General features: G+C 39.1%; 1 protein-coding gene across 1 annotated transcript in view; it reads left to right on the top strand.

Annotated features, from left to right (window-relative positions):
• RNF111 (ring finger protein 111) overlaps nucleotides 1–21,806 on the top strand; it is a 45,999-nt gene that overhangs the window by 19,841 nt on the left and 4,352 nt on the right. The window contains exons 3-13 of the mRNA XM_017827449.1: nucleotides 172–298; nucleotides 1,914–2,077; nucleotides 4,704–4,901; nucleotides 5,724–6,043; nucleotides 6,999–7,254; nucleotides 8,496–8,847; nucleotides 11,572–11,697; nucleotides 12,360–12,486; nucleotides 19,745–19,837; nucleotides 20,767–20,862; nucleotides 21,726–21,805. Coding sequence (XP_017682938.1) covers nucleotides 172–298; nucleotides 1,914–2,077; nucleotides 4,704–4,901; nucleotides 5,724–6,043; nucleotides 6,999–7,254; nucleotides 8,496–8,847; nucleotides 11,572–11,697; nucleotides 12,360–12,486; nucleotides 19,745–19,837; nucleotides 20,767–20,862; nucleotides 21,726–21,805 — 1,939 coding nt within the window. The remainder of the gene's footprint in view (nucleotides 1–171; nucleotides 299–1,913; nucleotides 2,078–4,703; nucleotides 4,902–5,723; nucleotides 6,044–6,998; nucleotides 7,255–8,495; nucleotides 8,848–11,571; nucleotides 11,698–12,359; nucleotides 12,487–19,744; nucleotides 19,838–20,766; nucleotides 20,863–21,725; nucleotide 21,806) is intronic.

Raw genomic sequence — 21,806 nt, 5'->3', positions numbered from 1 at the left:
AGAATTGCTCCCTTTCATAATTAGGTCACATATTTGACAGTTGCACTTAAAGCTTTGACATGGAATTCTCTGTCTACATGTATTTTTAGTCTAGGAAAAACAGTCTCTTATAATGACAGCTCCTGAGATAGATAAAGTGTGCAAACTTTCTTCTTCCTTTTTCCTCCTCAGGAAGTATTGATGAAGATGTTGTGGTGATTGAAGCATCCTCCACTCCCCAGGTCACTGCTAACGAAGAAATAAATGTTACCTCAACAGACAGCGAAGTGGAGATTGTCACAGTTGGTGAAAACTACAGGTGAGATTTGCATCTCTCTGTATTAATAGTTTGGCTTGTCTGCAGGTCTGTCACAATACTCTGTGTGGCTTAACATCACTGAAACTCTGACCAGGATGCATAGTAAGCACTTTTTGTTAAAAAAATACAAACCAAGCCCAACAAAACAAGTCCCAAATAACAACAAAAAACCCCCATGAACAAAAAACCCCAAAGCACAGCTTTGCCAAAGCTTGACAATTCCAACTACTCTGGAGTTGCTGAGGTGATTGTAGTTGGTGTGACTGATGGGCAGAATTTTGGCAAAGCAGAGCTGCACAGGGAGATCCTGGAGAGAGCAAGTGTAGGCTGAGTTGACTGTCTAGGGATTACCTGAGCATTTCTCAGGTAATCTCATTTCTCATCCTGCTTTTTTTGAAGCACCTGCTGTGTATGCTCTCCTGTTTCTTCCATGCCTGTCTGGAAGTTTAGTTCCATATTTGTCAGGTTTTATAGAATCTATTAAAGTGGAGTTCCTTGAAGAAGAAAACTTCAAACCTGACTGAAGACAGATAAGATACATTAAAAAAATAGCTTTGTATCTTCCCAGCATCAATAAGAAATGTTTTCTGTGGTAGCCTTAAAAGACTTGAAAAAATTAGTTCTTTCTTCCCTTATCTTCTGCAACACTACAGCCAAAACAGTGGTAGCTCCATGGTGATTTGTGCAGTGGAGTTTGTTTGTTTTTAGTGAAGTCATTCCCTTTTCTTCACATTTTCCTTTTCTGAAATCTGAGTACATTGTTTTTCCAAATTGGAAAATTAGAGCCACTTGATTTATGTAAATACTGAAGAGTCAAAGTTTTTTGAGAGTGAAATGGTAAATACAATACTGTAAAAATACTGTTCCCTTAATTAAAGACTGTATCTTAGAAAGGGCATACAGACTCAAAGATCACTGTTTTGAGTGGCTAAATTAAACAGACTGGGTGCTGAGTGTTATATTAGAGAGGTAAAACCATCCCTTTCCTTAGGTATGGTTACAGGCTTATGATTTCCTCTTCTCAAGCCACATTTCATTTTAGTTTCAGTATTACACAGAGCTATATTTGTTCTTCAAGAAGGGGGAACAAAATTTTTAAAGAGAGAAGTCCAGAGATTTTGCACTTCTTGGACTTTTTTGAAATTTGAAGTATAGAAATTGTCCTCTGAAAACACAATCTGTCACAAGTTAACAAGCAAAAGTACTTTAGATTCACAAATTGTTATTATCTGCAGTTTTGTTGTCATTTATAGACCTGCTGTTCAAGACTGCATAGGAACAGTGTAGGATTTGGAGAGTCTTCATCTACTGATAAAGTTAAAACAACATCAGATGTAATTGCTGCCTGACCGTGTTTGTAGGGTTTCACAGTGAATTTTTTGCAAGTTACCTGTATGTACATGGAACAAGGTGTACAATGTACAATGTACAATACCAAACTCTGTGTTGGGTATTTGCTGTTCTGTTCTGTGGCAAAGGCTGCAGCAGTGTTTGTGAGGACTCATCGAGTGGAGTCGGGGGCTATTTCGATGCGACAATGCTTTTCTGATGATAGAAAAAAAAAAGAATACTGGCAAAATGTAGGTCAATACTCAAAGTGTTAACCTTTTCAAAGGTCTCGTTCTGCACTTGGGCACACAAGATCCCACTGGGGACAGAGCTCTGGCTCTCACGCTCCACGAGCTCCGGAGCAGCGGAACCGCAGCAGGATCTCCACGGTCATCCAGCCCCTGAGGCAGAATGCGGCCGAGGTGGTGGACCTCACGGTGGATGAGGATGGTAAGTGGTGTGCTCAGAAAATCCTCCCGTGGCCTTCCTTTTAAAATTAAAATTTAGCCATTTCCAGTCTGTCTGTTACATCTAATTTTTCTTCCAAAGCTGCCTTGGGTGTGTGTCTGAGGGCTGACTCACCAGGCAGAAATTACAGAGCAGGTTGGAACTACTTCTTGAAAAATATGCACTTACTTCAATACAACACTATAAAAGGAAAACATGTTGTTGCCTATGCTTTGCAATAGTTGCTGTTGTTTCAGGCCTTGGAGTAAAAATTAAAAAACAAAAAACAAAAACCAACCCGAAACTAGTAAAGTATGTTATGTTTCTGAAGCTGTAACCTTCCATGGTTCCCTAACATTAAAACCTGCTGGCACTACTAAGTCTATTCCTGCTGAAAATCATAAGAGCAACTTCCAGGTATATTCAAAAAGTTGAGAGAAGGAAAAACTAAAGCTCATGTAGATTTTTGCATGTTTATTTTTTTGTGGACGGTGGTGAGTTTGGGGATTTCTTGTGTGCATATTACTTTTAATGTTTTAACAGCAGTTTTGTCCTGTTGTGGTTCTGTGCCTGAGTTCATCACAAGCTCTAGTATTTTGCGGTATCTTATTCTTCAAGTTGACTTGATTTTTGGGGTGGGTTGGAGAGTTGGAAAGGCTTGGAAATAGTTTTGATTGGTTGATGGTTTTTAAGGGAGAGGCTGAGTTGGTTTACAGATTCTTTATGGATTTACTGTGAAATATCCCAGCTGAAAGGCTGTGTTGCTTTACTCCTAAAACTCAAATTATAGAATTTAGTCTTAAATTCAGAAACCAAATTACTTTAAAATATATTATTACTGAATGAACTTTTACTTCTGCAATGAATGTATTTAAGACTAGCTGTTTCTCCCACCTCCTGGAGGAAATGACTTTCTACGATGAGTCTTTCAGGATTTCAGGAATATAATTTTTGAGTTTAGGTGTCAAACTTCACACATGAACTAGTGTAAAATGATAGAACTTCTACATTAACACTGTTATAAGGAAGCTGTGCAGTTTATCACAACTTTGCTGTCTTCCTCAAAGGTACAGGATTTAAAACTTTGCTGACTGCTTTCATGAGCATAAGGGTCGTACCTCCATCTGTCTTCCTGGATTAACGTCTGTGAAGTTATGTTAAGAAATTGTTTCTCTTAGCTAATAGTTTGAGGTTGACCAAGCCCCCTGTTTTTTTACTGGTTTTGTGGGGGAGAAGCAGAACTGTCTGTGTGGCTGATGGTGAGCCAGGCCCAGGCTGGCAGGGTGGCTGAGGCTGGTGGGAGCTGGGCAAGGCTGACTGCAGGAGGGCACTCAGCAGCTGTTGGCATTCAGACCAGGGCACTGTGTGATCACTGCTCCTTGTGGGCTATACATAGCCTATGTACTTGCTGATTTTTTTTTTCCTGATTTTAAACATTAATACGTTTCTCCGCAAATGTTCTCCTGTAAATAAAATCAGCATGTTGAAATGCCACATTAAAAACCAAAGGAATTTAGATGTAGGTATCAGGTCATGTTTTTTTAATGTGATGAGTTGGAAGACTTGCAAGAGTGAAGATATATTTATTCTTTTGCTCACTGAGTTGCTGGTACTCCTACTAGATATAGAGAGAAATCTTGAAAAGCAGTCATATTTTATTTTGAGACTTGGTGTAAGAGAAGTATTTGAAGTTTTTTGATGCTTTTTTTCCTCTGATATCCATGCAGACATTTTTACTAAAAAAACCTGAGCTGTTTCTGATAATCTTCCCTTTTATGGTATCTTGTATTCCTAGTCATGTCATTGCCTTGTCATGAATTGGAGAGAAATTTCAAACTTACAGTCAAAGATTTTTTTTCAGAACTAAATTTGAATTATGCCACCAAGTATAATTTTAAATTTTAACCTGGTTACAATTACCTAGTAAAGGACAAGATTTATCAAGAGTTTGTGTTTCCCAGGATGATATGTAAGATGAATATGTTTGTACTCTTAAAAGAAGTCTCAAATATTGATAATCTGCTTTTAATGTGTGTTGAGACTAGAAGCCAAGTTTATGTTGCTAAAGCCTTTAGTACTATGCATCTAGAATGATTGAAGTTTGTAAAGTAGCATTGCTAGTTTAGATGTTAGGATGTTCTTGGTGAGTGACCTAAAAGTGTTTCTGTTCTTTGTAGGCATTAAAATTTGTAAAGGTAATATGTTAATCATAGAGTAGTTTGTCTAGAGTAGTAGAGTGGATTTATGGAAGATTTCAGCAAATGTTTTCATCATAAAGTACCCAAGTAATTTAATCTCTTTTCTAGTAGTTTTTTTTATTTAGCATATGAAACTTAAATGTCAGATTTGACTGGGAATTGATTTTATGTTAATTCTTAAAAAAATTCAAGCAGATTTTGTAAAAAAAAAAAAAGAAAGAAAAAGAAAATAAGGTAATTTTTTTTCCACACATGAGTTAAACAGAATTACCTTTTGTGGTTTGTACCTGTCAGGCTTTTGTGCTCTGACTTTCTGGCAAAGCCAGAATTGAGAATTTCTTGTAAAATAATTCAAAAGCAGCAACAACATTAAAAAAAACCCAGTAGCTTTTACAGGTTAAGGAACATGAAAGGTTTTTTTATTTCACTAGAGCCGACAGTTGTGCCAACCACGTCAGCTCGAGTGGAGCCGCAGGTCGTGAGTTCTGCTTCCAGTACCAGTACCAGTACCTCTACCTCAGAGCAGGCCTCTGATGCAGCTCCCACCATCTCCACCAGCCAGCCCTCTGCAGCTCCAGAGACGACTCCCAGTCTTCCCAGTGGCAGCACTGCTGGTACTTCAGCTGGAGGTACGGAAAAAGAGCTTTCTGAGCTGTTGTGTTGTTTCCGAGTGCAAAGGAGGTAGAGGAAGTTCGTGACATCCTCTAGATTAAATGGCACTACTGCAACGTGACAGTAGTAAGTTGAGAGGACAGGAATCTGAAAAAGATCATTGATTTCTCTGTAAAGATAAAGGAAATTGTGCTGGAGCTTTCTGCTTTTGCCTGTTGGAACGATTTGGTTATACGTAATGAATCACCTCCTTGCTTTCTGAGGAGATGGAATGTGGTTCACTGGGAATTCTCCCATTGCACTGTTACAGAGATGAAGGTTTTTTAATGTGTTGTAAGGAAGTAAAGGATTCCTTGAGCCTCCTGTTGTAGATCACTTCCTTGGGAGCACATTTATACAGACCTGTACTAGAGCTGGAGATACAGGTAGCACTCAACAGCACTGAAACAAGTGCCCTATCTGCAGGTGAGGGACAAAAAACCTGGGCAGACCTCAGGAATTTGAGGTCTCTGCACACTAACTACAGGGAGAATCTTTTCTCCTTTCCCTGTTGATAACATGCCTTAAATTAGTGGAATAAGGAAAGTGTCAGTTCACATCCACCAGTGGTTCCCACGAGTACATTCCCTGAATCATTCAGTTTTGGTTCATTTGTCAGGCATAGCTAAATGTTATTTTTTGTATCCAGTGTGTTTTGTTTTAGTCTAGATCTATTTTTCAGTTGGTTAATTATTTAATCATGAAGTACAGAGGGTTTTTTTCCATATTAAGGCACTGCTTTACAGTGATCAGCTTCACTGATTTCTTTCACTTGAATATGAATTTTCTTTGTCTTCAAGATGACATAAGAAGAACTGCATCTAATACAACACTGGAAACCGGCCCTCCGGCCATGCCAAGGTTACCATCCTGCTGCCCTCAGCATTCTCCTTGTGGAGGACCTTCACAGACTCATCATGCCTTGGGGCACCCACATACAAGCTGCTTTCAGCAGCATGGCCACCACTTCCAGCATCACCACCACCACCACCACAACCCTCACCCAGCTGTCCCGCTCTCTCCTTCGTTCAGTGACTCCAGCTGCCCTGTGGAAAGGCCTCCCCCCGTGCCTGCCCCGTGTGGAGCGAGCAGCAGTTCTGGCACCACGTACCACGACCAGGCACGTTTCGTTCTTGTGGCTCTCTCACAATCCCACCTTGTGACTTGGGATTTCAAGCTGTTACAGATGTGAGAGGATAGAATAGGGTGCTGAATTATAAATGATTCTCTTGCTCTGCATTGGGCATTATAGAAGGGAACTTAAAAGGAGGATTTGAGCTATAATATAGGAATACAAAAAACTGAAATTTTATAGAAAGTTACAATCTGACAAGTAATCATTGACAGTTGACCTCTTGATGACTATGATAGTGACTATTTAAGCAAACCAAACATAAGTACTTTGAAACGACTGCCCATCACAGCAGTTTTGCAATGCAAATAATTGAGCTGCTTTGAGAGAAGAAAAACATGAAATCTAATGTTCTGTATATAAAAGGCATAAAAGAGTTGTGTCTCTAAAAGCATTGTTTTTTAAGGCTTTTTCAGTAACTAAATCACAGCTTTAAAACAATACAGTTATAAGAAAGAACAGTACTGTGCAATCTTAGTTTACAACATGCAGAACTATCAGTCTGGTTACTGTTTTGAGTGTAATACATTAGGCACAACTGAAATGCTAAAAGCGAGTTTTGCATCCAAATATTTCAATGCATGTAGCTCCCATATACTTACTGATTTATCCATCAGGGGGGTTGTTGGTGTTTTTATGGTTTTGGTTGGTTGGTTTGGTTTCGTTGGTTGGTTTTTGTGAGTTTTTTTGTGGGTGGGTTTTTTGTTTGGTTGGGTTTTTTTACAGAATCTATTGTAATGAATTTAGTGTCTCACCCAGATACAAGAACTTAGGAATAAGAAATGTTAACCACGTTTAAAGAATGTTCCAGAGTCAAGCCTTAAAACTTAAAACAGCTGCTTGTGATAGTAGTAATTTTTATTTTTTATAACGTCACGTTTGAATGTGGCTTTGCTTTCAATGTCTGAAAAATTGCTTGAAAAAAGCTGGTTTGTTTGCACAGCAGGCACTGCCAGTGGACTTAAGCAGCAGTGGTATAAGAAGTCACGGAAGTGGTGCTTTCCATGGAACGTCTGCTTTTGATCCCTGCTGTCCTGGTTCTTCATCCCGAACGACAATCTACGGGCACCAGGCTGGGGCTGGGCCGAGCCAGTCCCTGACCATAGACGGATATGGATCGAGCATCGTTGCTCAGCCACAGCCCCAACCTCCTCCTCAGGCGTCGCTCTCCTCCTGTCGCCATTACATGCACTCTCCTTGTAAGTACTGATGGAACAGCTGCCCTGACAACGTGGGAAAAACTCCTACTGTCTGCTTGCACTCACCTTAGAACTGGCCTAGCAAAACTCATATTAAGAAATGTATTTGTGTAGGGGATTTGAACAGGATCAAGGGTCAAGTTCAAATATCTTCTTCTGAGTGACCATAATAACACTGAGAGTTCAAAACCGTATTTACTATGAAAATATTTTTCATCTCGTTTGTATTCTAACAGTGGCTTTTTATTTAATTTTCCTTGGTTGGTCCCTTGTCCCATACCCCCAGTGAGTTCTGCTTTAGCAAGCTCAGAGTGAAAACTCACTTGTTTGTGATTTGTCTTTTTGGGTTTTGTCTCTACAGAATAGTGAACTTGGAAAGGGGCGGGGATTGAACTTTTAAACAACAAACATGAAGTAAAATTGGGAGGGGATTCTCCCCATTTACTCTACTCTCATGAGACCCCACTTGGAGTACTGCATCCAGATTGGGCTTCTGAGCACAAGGACACAGACTTGTTGGAGCAAGTCTGGAGGAGGGCCATGAGGTTGCACAGAGGGCTAGAGCACGTCTGCTATGAGGACAGGCTGAGAGAGTTGGAGTTTTTCAGCCTGGAGAAGAGAAGGCTCCAGGCTGACCTTATTGCAGCCTTCCAGTGCCTAAAGGGGCTCCAAGAGAGCTGAGATGGACTTTTGACAAGGGCATGTAGTGGCAGGACAAGGGGGAATGGCTTCCAACTGAAAGAATAGCATTATATTGGGTATAAGGAAGAAATTCTTGCCTGTGAGGGTGGTGAGACCCTGGCACAGGTTGCCCAGAGAAGCTGTAGCTGCCCCATCCCTGGCAGTGTTCAAGGACAAATTGGATGTGGCTTTGACCAACCTGGTCTAGTGGAAGGTGTTCCTGCCCATGGGAGGTAAGTTGGAACTAGATGACCTTTAAGGTCCCTTCCAACCCAAACCATTCTATGTTCGTTTCTCAGTGTGTATCACACTTTTTTTTTTTTTTTTTTTGCCAACACTGGCAAACAAAATACTTTTGACTGCAGAAAATGTTGGTTTCTTGTAGGGTATATTGCTAGAATCACTTTATTTAAAAATTGCATAAACACATGTTCCCATGTTGCCACTGTTTACACTAGTGTAATAATACTGAAGCACCTGTGTGAAGATACTTTTTAAAATAAATTTACGTCAAAACCTGCTACTGACCAAATAAAAAGCACCTGATGTTTTCATTGCAGATGCTTCCTTGACCAGACCTCTTCACCATCAAGCTTCTGCATGTCCTCACTCTCATGGAAATCCTCCTCCACAGCCACAACCTCCACCTCAAGTAGATTATGTCATCCCTCATCCAGTGCATCCCTTCCATCCTTCAATCTCCTCTCATGCATCTTCTCATCCTGTTCCACCTCCACCACCAACTCATCCTTTAGCCAATGCAGCTGCTCCGATCCCACAGCATCTTCCTGCAACACACCAGCCTATATCCCATCACATTCCTGCAACAGCACCTCCAGCACAGAGGCTACATCCTCACGAAGTGATCCAGAGGATGGAGGTCCAGAGAAGAAGGATGATGCAACACCCAACGTATGTCACAAATGTACTCAGAACAATATCTAAACATGTAATTCATTCCCCTCAGGTTTGTAAAATGTTGCATGTGACTCTCAAACTGTTAATTGCATGGTTAGGAACTGTTATTAGTGTTAGACCATGGTGAGGAGTGTCTTTATGTACCGTCACAGTCACATGAGCATTAGGAGTGAACCTGCTCCGTTACATCTCCCAGTAGTGTCTCCAGGTAAGGCACCAGTGGGGCATGGAAGACAAGGGGACCCTGTGTTTCTTTTGCCCACTGCTCATCCTCTGAATAACAGGCAGGAATTCCTTTTCAAGCTTAACAGCCTAAAAGTACATCATAAGCTCTGTTCAAACGTGTTCCTTGACACCGTGTTTTGCCTTGAGATTCTTTTTATCTAACTAATGCTTTAAAATTAAATGAACAATTTATCAAAAGGACTGTTTACCAAGTTTAATTCAGATTAGATACCTGCATGTCTTTCCTATGCCTTTATGTCTTTAGAAGAGGAGGAGGAGATTGATCACATTCACATACAGATATTACACAATGTTGAGATGTAGCTTTGGTGATACTAAGACATGCTCCTGTTGTTGCTTAACTAGAGTCATTACACTAGTGTCAACACATACCAGGTCAGTAGTAGCTTAGTATTCAATCACATAGTAACTGAAGTTACTTTGATTCTGGAGATAACACGTTTAAATATCCAAGGGATTTTCAGGAATGAGCTCTCTAGTTGTTGCTCCTAATTTTGTTATACAAGTTTTACTCATAAGCAACTTAAAACTCATTTAATGCTTGAAGAGAATTTTGCTTTAACTGCAACTTTTGAGGCAGTTTCCAGATTATTTATAAAAATATCAATAGGCAGTAACTGCTCACAAATGGCACATGACAGACTAGGCAGTGACTGTGAGACAGCAGGATATTTAAGGAAGAATAATAGCAGTAGCTATCTTGTCAGATCTGGAAATTTTCCAGTAGTTTGAGGATTGGAATTGTGGTTATTGACATTTCTTAGCCTTTCTTAGCATTTCCTTTCTATGTACAGAAATCGTAGTCAAATGTTGATAGATTTTTCTTGACATTCTCTCTGAAGTCACCAGTCTTCAGAGAGACTTCAGTCTGGGTCAGACAGTGCTGGTTTGCTCAGTGACATTTCTCCTCTGTAGTTTTGATTTGTAATCAGGTGAAATTGTTTTGCCCTTGGTCTTTCTGTTCCCCTCTAATCCTCATACAAATTCTATGCAAAAATCAGTCTTGTAGGTGTCTTGGCCCAACCTCATATAAATCAGATTATACTCTGACAAACAGAAACTTGTGCCTGTTTGCTCTGTTATTGAGTACAGACTTGAGACTGCCAGCAGGCTTGTGCTTCCTTTAGTTCCATGGCCTGCAATCTCAAAGTGTTCTTAACCTGTTCTTTCACCCTTAGTTTCTACAAATAACATAAGGGATAGTCTAGCTGGTATTTCTTCTGTCTGACAATGTAGGAGCTTTTCAGGATTGGAGGTAGAGAATGGTTTGAGTCCACTTCTCACTGTCATGGATCAAGTGTGGATACAACAGCTGAAACTTCTTAGGGTCTTGGAATCGGCCATAAAATGTGCAGAAGGCAGTGGATCAGGGTGCACTGCATTTGTCTGACATATGGGCTTTCTGTTTACTTCAAATCTGGTTACCCGCTTAATATAAAGACTGTGGGATGAACAACCAAAGAGTGTTACAATTTGTAAGTTATTTCTGTAATTTAAATATGGGGTTTTTTATTAAAATGTGTTCTTCCAGATTTTTCCCCCATAGTTACTTGATAAACTGAAGGGAGGTGATACTAGAAGTAGCTTCTGCTGATAGTCCTGTTCCCGTGTTGGTCTGTGCCATTGCAGAAAATGAACACTTCTCACATAATTGACACAGATTTCTCTGGAGAAGTGTCACTCTACAGTGATTAGAATAGTGTGCTGTTAAGGAAATTTTTACCTCTCTAGACAGGTAAATTTACAAAATGTCTGGTCTGCTTTGACAGGTAGTTTAAGGTGGTACCGAACCTCAGGAACGTGCACTGCTTTTGGCAAAATCCAAGTTTCTAGATTGAATAAAAACCCATCCCTTCTGCGCAGAAAGCAATGGAAAGAAAATTATTAAGCCATTTCTTCTTGTGACTGGGAAGTGATAGAGTAGCCAGCAGGTTTTTTTTGAAGTTTTTTTTGTTTGTTTTTTTTTCCCAAATCCATAGTTGTTCTATACCAACTAGCATGGAAAAAAACTGTGTGCTCTTATTACCTGAGCTATGACATGTTTCAAGGAAAATGTCCTCTTATTAGTGTATTAAGTTTCCCCTAATTACTTTTGCTAGTATAGTTTTACTAGAAATAAACTGCAGCAGAGCTGTAAATGACTCTGAATCTGAATGTGGCTGTCATGTGGCTTTCTCTTTCCTACCTGCTGTTTGAGGTCAGGATTAAACACTTTGTCAGCCTTTCTGTGGTTGTGTCTGCTGAGAGAAGGACAGATCACTGCAACTGAAGCTGGCTTTGGTTTTGAATATAAAATCTATGTTATAATTAGTTTCTAACTTATACCTAAAGCTGAATTTAAAGTACTGCATGGGGAGTTTCTTATTTTAAAGGCATTGCAGTAACTCAGTCTGTAACATTCTGGTTATAGATGTTGCTTTCTTGATATTAACAAATATGCGAAAATAACTGTTGCTGGTTTCTGTTGTTTAGACGTGCTCATGAGCGGCCTCCTCCACATCCTCACAGAATGCATCCCAATTATGGGCATGGGCATCACATTCATGTGCCTCAGACTATGTCTTCCCATCCTCGACAAGCTCCAGAGAGATCTGCCTGGTTAGTAATCAGACATTATTTGAGCTCTTTGGGACTGGGGACAGAAGGGTGGGATGTGCTGATCAGCACTGATGATGCTGGCTGGGATTTTAAAACGTGCTTCATGCACCCATAGCTTAAAATTTACAGATGTTGATACAGCTTTGAAATACTGCTTTGAGTACTCAGTGTCTTAAGTATATTTCTAGTGTTTTTAGAGGCTTGGATTTGAGGTAATGAACTAGTGTATTCTCTCTCCTCTTTGTTTGAACTTACTCAAAATTGCATCAGGCTCACTTATGAAGCATGCACTTAAATTCCACAACATATTTATTATTTAAAAAAATATTTTGGACCATTAGGGAAGAGCTGCATGCTTGGCAGCTGCTGTTCCCACAGAATGTGCTGCAGAGAAGGCTCCACAAGGATGATATTCCTGGGCACTACAAATGTGGAGTCATCTCAACTGATTTCTCATAATAGATCTTCACAGCTGTTTTAAAAAGAACTTTCACTTAGGGTAGGATGTCTTTAGTGAAGTTTAAACAAGGTTAGAAAAAAAAGATTCATATGTAAACCTGTTATTGTAGCTGTACTGGGTTGTAGGTTTTCCAAAGCAGTGGAACTGTACCTAGGAAGCAAGATGTACCTTTCCTGTAATGCCACTTTCATTCATGTGACAGGGAACTAGGAATTGAAGCTGGTGTGACTGCAGCTACTTACCCTCCAGGGCCTTTGCATCCTCACTTGGCCCACTACCATGCACCTCCTCGACTGCATCACTTGCAAATAGGGGCACTCCCTCTAATGGTAAGGATGTAGCTTATGAAAAATTATGGTTATTGCTCATTGTAATTTTGTTTGTCAGGAAAACTGGACATGTATACATCGCTGCAAAGTGCTTCAGCTGAAGAAAAGAATACCTCACTGTATCTGTCTGTGTGTTACTCCCAGTTAGGGAGCTTGAACAGGCTCATTGTGTGATAAAACAGTACAGGACATTAATATTTCTAACTTCAGCTCCTGTAAAATGAAACATACTTGAATTAAATTGTCACTTGCATTGCAATGCATTGACCCTCTGCATCTGATTTTTAAAGTTCAGATTGTTCTTTAATAGAGTTTTGGATTGTTAAAGGTACCAACTTTCCAACCAGTGCATGAGAATTAGTACTGATGCTTTTTTTAAGGTGTATATACAACACAATTAGAATTCCATCTAGAGATTTGATTGTTTTCAAATAATTTTTGTTATTCATCAACCTAATTCTTTGTGATAAAGTATATAATTTTGTAGCATTAAGTGTTACTGAGCTGGTTTAAAAGTAAACTGGTGGGAGAAATGAACCCAACTCAAGAGAGGTTATAATTTACTAAAAAGATTACAATAAATACAATGATACAGAGAAAACTGGTTTTAACCCCCAAAGACAGATATATAACCCATCACCCTGGGACAAGAACAGAACAGTGTTTGTTGGCCCCTGTGCTGAGCACCACATGGCCCCCTGGGTGCAAAATAAAAGGAAAGGAAACCTGTTGGTCTGGATGGTGGTCACAGTCCTGTTGAGGTAGCGATCACAGTCCTGTCCAGAGTGGCATCGCAGTCCTGTTGGAGTTCTGGTCCTCCTCTGGATCCAACGAGTGGTACCAGAAGTCCCAGGGCTAATAAGTCAACTATGGGATTTACTTCCATTATTGCTGTGAAGTTTCTAGAAACTTCAGAGTTCAGAGGATTCTTATATTACAGTGTGATGAGAAACTAGTTGTATTTTAACTTTAATTGGGGTATTCCTACAACTAAAATGTTACATGAGCAAGTAGTTGGGACCCCACTGTTGGTTGTCTTTTCAGTAGTAGAACAGGAGAAAGCTCTGATAGGAAACTTCTGAACTTTGTGTGATATTTTAGGGACTCCTGCCTTTCTGCTCAGTAGCTGCTGTTGCTAATTGCTAAAAGAGGCAGATGAAATAAGGTTCTTTAACTCTACAGAAACTTGTGTATATGTTTGTGTAGGGATATTCTAATACTTATAATGGTAATTCCTGAGTGACTGAGAGGAGCTGAAGCTGTTGGTATCTTGAGGCCTTGTACACACTGTACTTGGTAGCGTGTTTTATCATGAACAGACTGCTGTAAGCAGCACTTCCTCGAGTGTTTGGGATCTGGCTTGAACCTTGCTGAGATCAGATCGAGTGTTACAACTTTGAAGTTGAGTTGAGTCTGTGACTAATTTTAGGTGTATTCAGATTACATGCACTAGGTGAAGACAAAGGCAGGTTAGAGCACCGCTAGAAGTTATATATGCAGTGAGTTGAAAGCATTACAAATGCCTTTTGATGATTCTCCCTCTTCTATGGCAGTAATAAAAGTCAAAGTTTTCATTTGCATCTACGTGAAGAGTACAGCGGATATGTCAGCAAAATTGATTTTTAACAGAGAGCAAGTAGTCAGGGGAGTTTTTCATCTAACAAACTTAAAGTTCAACAAAAGTGCCATAAAAGGCAGCAGATGAAGTGCAGCTGCCACCTTTTTGTTTTTTTCTGTGTAACTTCAGGAATAGGGACAGGGGAGGAGAGGCTGAACTGTGGGTAGAGTCCCTCTGCTAAGTGGTTAATGTTCTGAGGAGGGCTTTCTCCTCTCTGTAAGTACAGAGGGTACTAAATAGAAATTTCCAGTTTCCAGTCATTAGTGATGTTTTTGATGCAGATGTCATAAACTGCTGCTGTTCTTTTAGTTCGTTTGTTTGTTTTGAGAGGGGGTTGTCTTTTACAGTAATTGATGCAGTCACTCAACTAAAAATTTGCTTAGTGTTGAGTCCACTTTCTGAAATGCCACGCAGCCCTGTTGGCAGTATGCATTTCTCCTGTGGAGTACTAAAACCCCTTCAGACTACTGCCAGACTGTAAAGGGCATAATGGATTATTTGGGCTTTAATGAAATTAGGACTCTGATTATATCAGTTTCTGATTTTAGTTGGATGTGGATAACCTGATCTTCATCTAGTCAGTGCTGGAATGTGGACTGCAGTTGTAATCCTCAGGGGGACAAAGTGATAAAGATACGTGGGGGAAGATAAATCAGTGTTCAGCAGCTTTGACAGACCGAATAGAGGGTCAGGGAAACAAAATCTCCTTTCCTACTAGCTTGGGTGAAGAAACTTTTACCTGTTTAACTGTTGCTTCTGGAGGAGTCCTAGATTAAAAGGAGTTAGGAAGAGCTTGCTTCATATCTGTGTAGACAAGGGCCAGGCTGTTTCCCTCCTGGATTTAACACAATTACTTTGAGTGTGACCGTGGCTTAGAGTAGTTTGTGTTCCACTTGTTACTGTCTTAATGTTGTGTGTGTGCTGAGGAAAGATCTGTCAGATGAATTCCATTGTGGACAAATATCCCTTCTGCTAAACTGATCATTTTTAGGAAAACTCAAGTGAGGATCAATGCATGGCATAACTAATGAAACAGCAGACAGGGAGGACACAGGAGACCAAAGCTTTTTATCTGTTCCCTCTGTTCTTTCCTGATGCCAGTGTTTGTTGTTAGAAGCCACTTCAATTTCTGTTTAGTCTGAATGCCTTTGGCTGCTTTTTTGGCACTGGTGATGAAAGACTTTTTGCCCTGCACCAGTTACCACATCTGGGGGGACAGGATGGCAGTTTCTGTAATTTAATAAGCTGACATAGGTGTTAGAGGGAACATGACTTTTTCATAGTAAACTACATACCAGCCTTAATTCTGATTACCATAGATACAATCTACAATTTTCAGATCATATTATGGTTAGTAGTGGGAGGTGGTGATGGGTGGTGTTTTGTGGGGTTTTTTTAGTTTTGTTTCTGTTTTATTAAATATATCTTAAATAATGGAAGCTATCTACATGATTCTTAAATTGTTTCAACTACCTCTTAAGCAAAGAATTAGCATACAGGGTATGCTGTTCCAGCCTCTTGATTCCAGCTGCTTCTGCTTTTTTGAATAGTATCCTGTTGAATGGGAATTTTAGAGGTGGGGAGTGTGGAAGTGGAATTATTTGGACTTTGGTGTAATAAATCTCTCTACAGTTGGTGCAAGCCTTGAGAAGACTCCTTAATTTATCTGTGAACCTCAACTACAGCTTGTCGGTCAGAAGGAGTTGTTTGAATCATAATTTAAAAAAAAAAAAAACCAACAAAAACAAACAACACAAAACCCTCTCCCCTCAAAAAAATAAATTAAACCAAAAACCAAATAAAAACAGCAACAAAAAAACCCAAACAAACCTAAAATTTCTTATGGTACCTTAACCTCTCTCAGGTGTTACACATCCAGCTTTCAATATGCTGTGCTCCTTTTTTCTTCTGTTGCAGAGCTTGACTGTTCTCTTGCTTTACCTGCTGAATAATTCAGAGTGTTTGAGGCCATCTTTACACTTAGTTGTAATAATTAGGAGGGGTTTGGAGGTACAGAACAGTAAGTCCCAGCACATTATGGTAGGTGTGTGCTGGTCAGAATAATATTGCTCAGAGTGTAGACATGCAGGTGTGTGTTGCAGCTCTCAGAGATGCAACTGTTCTGTGCCAAAAAAGCAAAGAAAGTCCTGTAAAATATCTGAACACTTAAAGCTGTAACTTGGTGTAGTAATAGTAGTTAAAGATGAACTTTAGCCTTGATTAGCAGCATCAAATACAATTGCATTTTTTGAGAAAACAGACTTTGGTCATGCAGCTTCTATTTATTTTCTTAATATAAACATGAATTACTGTTCTTTGGGGTTTTTCTAGAATATAGGCTTTTGAAGAGGCTCATTTTATGTTCCCCTCAGATTTGGGTACAGCTGGGTTTTATCTGTGCAGCAGGTGTTACTTGTTCCTTCATACAGAGCCTCTCTAGGAAAACTGCAGCTTTTCCTTGTTCAAATTTGACTTAAGACATTAATTGATTGGCTTTACTTCTTTTTGAGTATTGATAGTAGCTGAGCAGTGAACTGAATAAGTTTACTGTTGGAAGTTGTTTTACTATATATGAAGATGACACTTAATATGAACCGTGGAATAGAAGGTTGGGATGGACAAGATAAATAGTACCAGACAGTGTACTCTCCACTGACTGTGGCAAGTGAAAAGCAGAAGGATCCTGCAAAGATAGAGGGTAGAAGGGAAGAAAACCTCCCCTGCAGTTCAGCTGTTTCAAACTGTCTCAGAATGTTTGTGTTGTAAACGGCTCAGACTTGGCCTTGGATTTTTTTAGTTGCTGCAGATTTTTGCGATCATGGGAAGTGTCAATAGAAAGTGCAAAACCAGAAACAGATGATACTTGTTCTACAGGAAAAAACTTGTGCTGAAATTTGTAGGTCCAGAGTATATTGCTTTAAAGTATATATATTATTTTGATTGTATCCAAAAGAATATATACAAGCACTTTGTGCAGACTGGCATTGCCTTTAACTACTTACATTCTTCCTTAGCTTTAAACTTTTCTTTTTTTCTTATGTTCAATATGAAAACTTACTGAAAATAAACTTAATTTGTGTGTGAAACTGTTTCAAGAGAGCTGAAATATTTTTGCATTTGAAGCTTGATGGTAATTGTGCAAAAGACTTCAGTAAGACTGTTCTTAGTTGGGCATTATTGATAGTTCTCTCTTGCCCATCTTTTCTCCATCGTGTATCACAAATGTACTCAGTTAAAATCTCACTGTATTAGCAGACTGCTTATTCTGCAGATGTAGAAGAACTGGGCTTTTTCTTACAGAGATGTTTTTTCAAAGTAGTGTTTTACTTGGCCAGAAGTATAAGCTGTACTCTCAGGATACTTTATAAAAGAACCTGTACACATTGTATGTTCAGATTATTTTGCAGAGTTGTTATGCCATCCCCATCAGCATGAGGACCTGTTTATCAGCATGAAGATACATCATCCCACATGATATTTCTGTTGTCTGAGTTCAGTAGGTTGTTGTGGTATGTGCTCCGAGAAATTCCTGGGTTTGTAGTGTTAAAATTAAATTTAGTAGGTTTCTTAAATAGTCTCTGGTAGCAGAATTTGTTCCAAATAGGAGACCTGTCCAGGTGCATGTCACTGCAGTTGGCAAACTGTGACTGGTGAGGCAATTGGAACTGTAATTACTGTAATTGGAACAGAATTACACAATACACCCGGGACTTTGCAGCTCCTATAATGGTGCAGTATCTGCACTCTCACATGCATTGCTTTCCAAAGGATTGTTTTTAAATCCTGGTCAATACAAAAACAGGCAGTGAAAATCACTTCTGAGACTTGGGTTAATTTTTATCAGGACTTTCCTCTTCTGAGTGGTGGCAATCGATTCACAATGTAATAACAGGCAGTAGAAACTTCCAAATGATGCCAGGTCTATGCCCAGTAAAAACCTGGGACAGTAAATACGTTCATAGTGTGAATGAGTGACCCAGTTATTTAAATGTGTTTTCTGTAATTGGAAGCCGAAGTAGAATTACACACTTAAATACAGCATGAATCGTAAATCACTGATTATCTGAGACAGATTTCTCACAATGTAGATTTTACAAATTAGCATATTTTTAATTCACTGCCCCAGACTTTCTTTGTTACACTCACAGTTGGTATTGTCAAACAGTAAGATCTGTGACACAAACAGATACTACTTATGTGAAATGTTTAGATATGTGCACGAATATGCATCTTCAGTTTCTATACCTCTGATTTGTTGTAACTTAATAGTGGTGGTGTGGCTCTATTTGTGGCTCATGATTGGCATTATGAGGTGGTCATTTAACAAGCATCGTGTAAACTGCTTTAAAATAATCAGATTCTGTGTTTCTTTTCTGGACAAAAAATATTTAGGGCAGAGAAATCTTTTCTGTCCCTGTCGGCTTTTAGTTGCAATACTGGATTTGAAAACTACAGAAAGGTAGCTTACTGTGCTGTGAGTAGCTTTGTGTAGGCCTGTGCTTTTTCATAATGCATTCATTCAGTTTTACACCTTCATATATGTTAAGCTTCAGAGTGTCTGCTGGAAAGAAGAAAAGCCACACGTGAATACCAGACTTCATGAATAATATCTGGGATATCTGACTTGCTGGCAGTCTCATAAGATGAATTTTGAGCTGTCATAAACAGCAGCAGAGGCATTATCAGCTGATAGCACGGAAAGGAAGATAGTTCTTAAGTACTTAATGTTATTTCCACGTGAAGTGCTGCTTACAGTGCTCACAGTCCTCATATTGATGTGCTCTGTGGGATTAAGTAAAGTGAATCTGCTGATCATTTGGGTTTGGGGTTTTTTCCACCTGTTCATTAAAAATTGCTACTGGTATGTTTCTGACAAAAAGTCAATCCCATTATTCACTCATCCTGCTGGGGTGCAAATGGAGTGCAGAAGCCCTGCTGTGAAGGGATCCCTGATATATTAACTACCTTTCAGGTTTCCTGTATGAAAGTGCTGGTGGGATATAACACCGGACACTGGTATTGTGTTCACTGCTTGTATCTCTTAATATGCAAGGAAGTCAGTGGATGCTTGAATATGGAGTGTACTTAGAGTTACCTATGACTTCAGATGAGAGTTTTGAGTGTTAATTATCTGCCTCTAATTTTGAAGTGTGTCTGAAGATGTTCTGTTGTTTTGGGTAAGATAAGAATTTTGGCTGTTTTTTTCAGTCTCGGTATTAGCCTTGTTTCTTCTGTGGTACTAAAAACTTAAATTTGTGAATCTGTAGCAAGTCCTTTTCATAACTTCATGTGTAGCTGCTAGGTGTTCTGTTTACAGAAACAGGTAGATATTTTTGGTGGCTTATACAATGTGGTTTGAGGTTTTGAGACTTGGAGATTGAGTCCAAGCCATATGTAATGCAGATGGGGAGAGATGATAATAGAGGATCTGGTCTCACTTCTGTTTTGCTCCTGGTTATGTTTAGAGGGCTCAGAGTGGTGTTTGTGTTGTGCTTTCAGTTGGAATTGTTTGCTCAGGCTGAGGAGTATAAATAATAAGCAAGTCAATGAAAGCAAAAGGAACTTAAATTTTGTGAAGTGAACAGTAAAATACTGAGACTGTTCTGAATAGGTTTAACTGAACATCTGCTGTTTGAATAGGTACCAGACATGGCGGGCTACCCTCACATCCGTTACATTTCATCGGGATTGGATGGAACATCATTCAGAGGCCCTTTCAGGGGCAATTTTGAGGTTTGTAATAGAAAAAACTAGATAAATGTCAAAATGTGTCATGAGGGAATATGGGGAGGGTGTATGGTAGAGCTAGTTCTATATATAGATACAAAAGAATCATAAAGAAAATAGTCTTTATTTCGGGAATGCCCTCACCACGGTGAACTGGAACAAAAGCACCTTGAACAGTGTCAGAGGAGCCCTGGACAAGGCAGGCTTAGGTGGTTATTAACTGACAGGACATCTTGCTCTGCCCTCCACCCAGTAGTAGGATGGAGTATTCACATGATACACTGGTAGAAGGTAGTGGTGTCTCTGAACAACTGTGCCAGGATCCTCCTAGCAGGGCTGAAACTTGGCCACTGTAACAGTGCTGTCCTGTTCTGTAGTGCAGGAGCTGAAGTGGAGTGAAGAAAATAAAACAGGAGAAAACAAAAGGTATCAGATGCAGAGAGTTAATGACCTAGTCCACTGAAAACCTCTTCAGTGACATCTCATGCTTCCAATAAACTCATTGCTGGAGAAAAATAAATCAGTCATTATATTTCAACTTAAGCAACTTTTTTTATTCTTCTAAGCCTTAATGACTGGTAGAAACTAAATATTTACATAGTGTATTTTAATTGCATTTTCCTCATTAGACACAAAAGTACATGTGAACATACTGATAACCATTCCTAGCTGACAAAAAAATTCCAATTTTTTTAGTAGTAAAATAGTGTTTCCCTATAACTTGAAATACCAGGCAGTGTTGTGGGGTTTTTTCTACAGAAGCCCATCACTTTTCCCACACAACTTGCTTTTTTTGGCTTTGCCTGTATTTGAGTAAGTTGGGAAATAAGAGTTTGTCATTCTAAAATTGGAAATGGGTTAAAATAAAATTTAGTGTTTACTCAAGGTAGTTGAAATAGTAGTTTTTACACTGTTTATTCCTTCATGATTTTTAGGAGCTGATTCACTTGGAGGAACGATTAGGCAACGTTAATCGTGGAGCAACACAGGGAACTATAGAAAGATGCACATATCCACATAAATACAAAAAGGTGAGGATTTCTCAAGCTGTGGCCTGTCTCTAATAGTTCTTTGAGCATGTAATAATGGTTATGGTTAGCTTAAACCTGCAGAAATGTCAGCTTCAGGGAGTGCATGTTTTCTCTATCTTGAAGTTTCAAGGATTGTAAGCAAAGCTTGCAATGCCACTTCTTTCCCAAGGAAAATTTAAAATTTGTTCCTTAGATAAAAGAGCTGCTGTAATGTGATAAACAAAAGCGGTTTGATATGATTAACTTGTCCAGCAGTTATGAGAACCCTTGTGAGCAACGAAATAATGACTGGTAATAGCAAAATTGTCAACAGACTTCAGTGAGAACACATAAAATACGTTAAGACTTTATTTTTTGCAATAAATTTTTCCTGTACCTGCTTGGTATGTATCAATTTAACCCTTGCTCTGATTACATTGCTGGGACAGTGGGAAGGTTTGAATCTGGTACACAATTTTGAGAACTGAGATTGTCTCTCAATTGGAGTTTAGTATATGATAATATAGAATCCCATTCACACTGACATTGTTCTTTCACACTTGATAAATAGTGACTTAAGATATCGGGCTTGAAAGGTTTTTTTTTTCTCTACATGAATGAAATTAAGATCTTTATAGACAGTAAGTAAAAGAACTGGTTGCAGCCATATGAAAATAATATATTCACAGTCCTGCAGACTTCTATAATTAACAATAGTTAAGTCTCAAATGTCTAAGTTTTGCTCCAAGTGCTGGTTCTTGATTCATTTCGGTTCAAATACATGTGAATAAATATTACAAAATGTTTTCAAAGAAATATGTGTTGAATATGTATCAAAAACAGATTTTACTCAGTTTGTCAATAATGTCATCTCTACTAATAAGGTAACAACTGATTGGTTCTCACAGAGGAAACTACACTGCAAACAAGATGCAGAGGAAGGAACAGAAGAAGACACAGAGGAA

This window comes from Lepidothrix coronata, unplaced genomic scaffold (genome assembly GCF_001604755.1).
Source record: "Lepidothrix coronata isolate B3197 unplaced genomic scaffold, Lepidothrix_coronata-1.0 Scaffold140, whole genome shotgun sequence".
Taxonomy (NCBI): domain Eukaryota; kingdom Metazoa; phylum Chordata; class Aves; order Passeriformes; family Pipridae; genus Lepidothrix; species Lepidothrix coronata.
The sequence above is the reverse complement of the archived record's forward strand: the minus strand, read 5'-3'. Positions and strand labels throughout refer to the sequence as shown.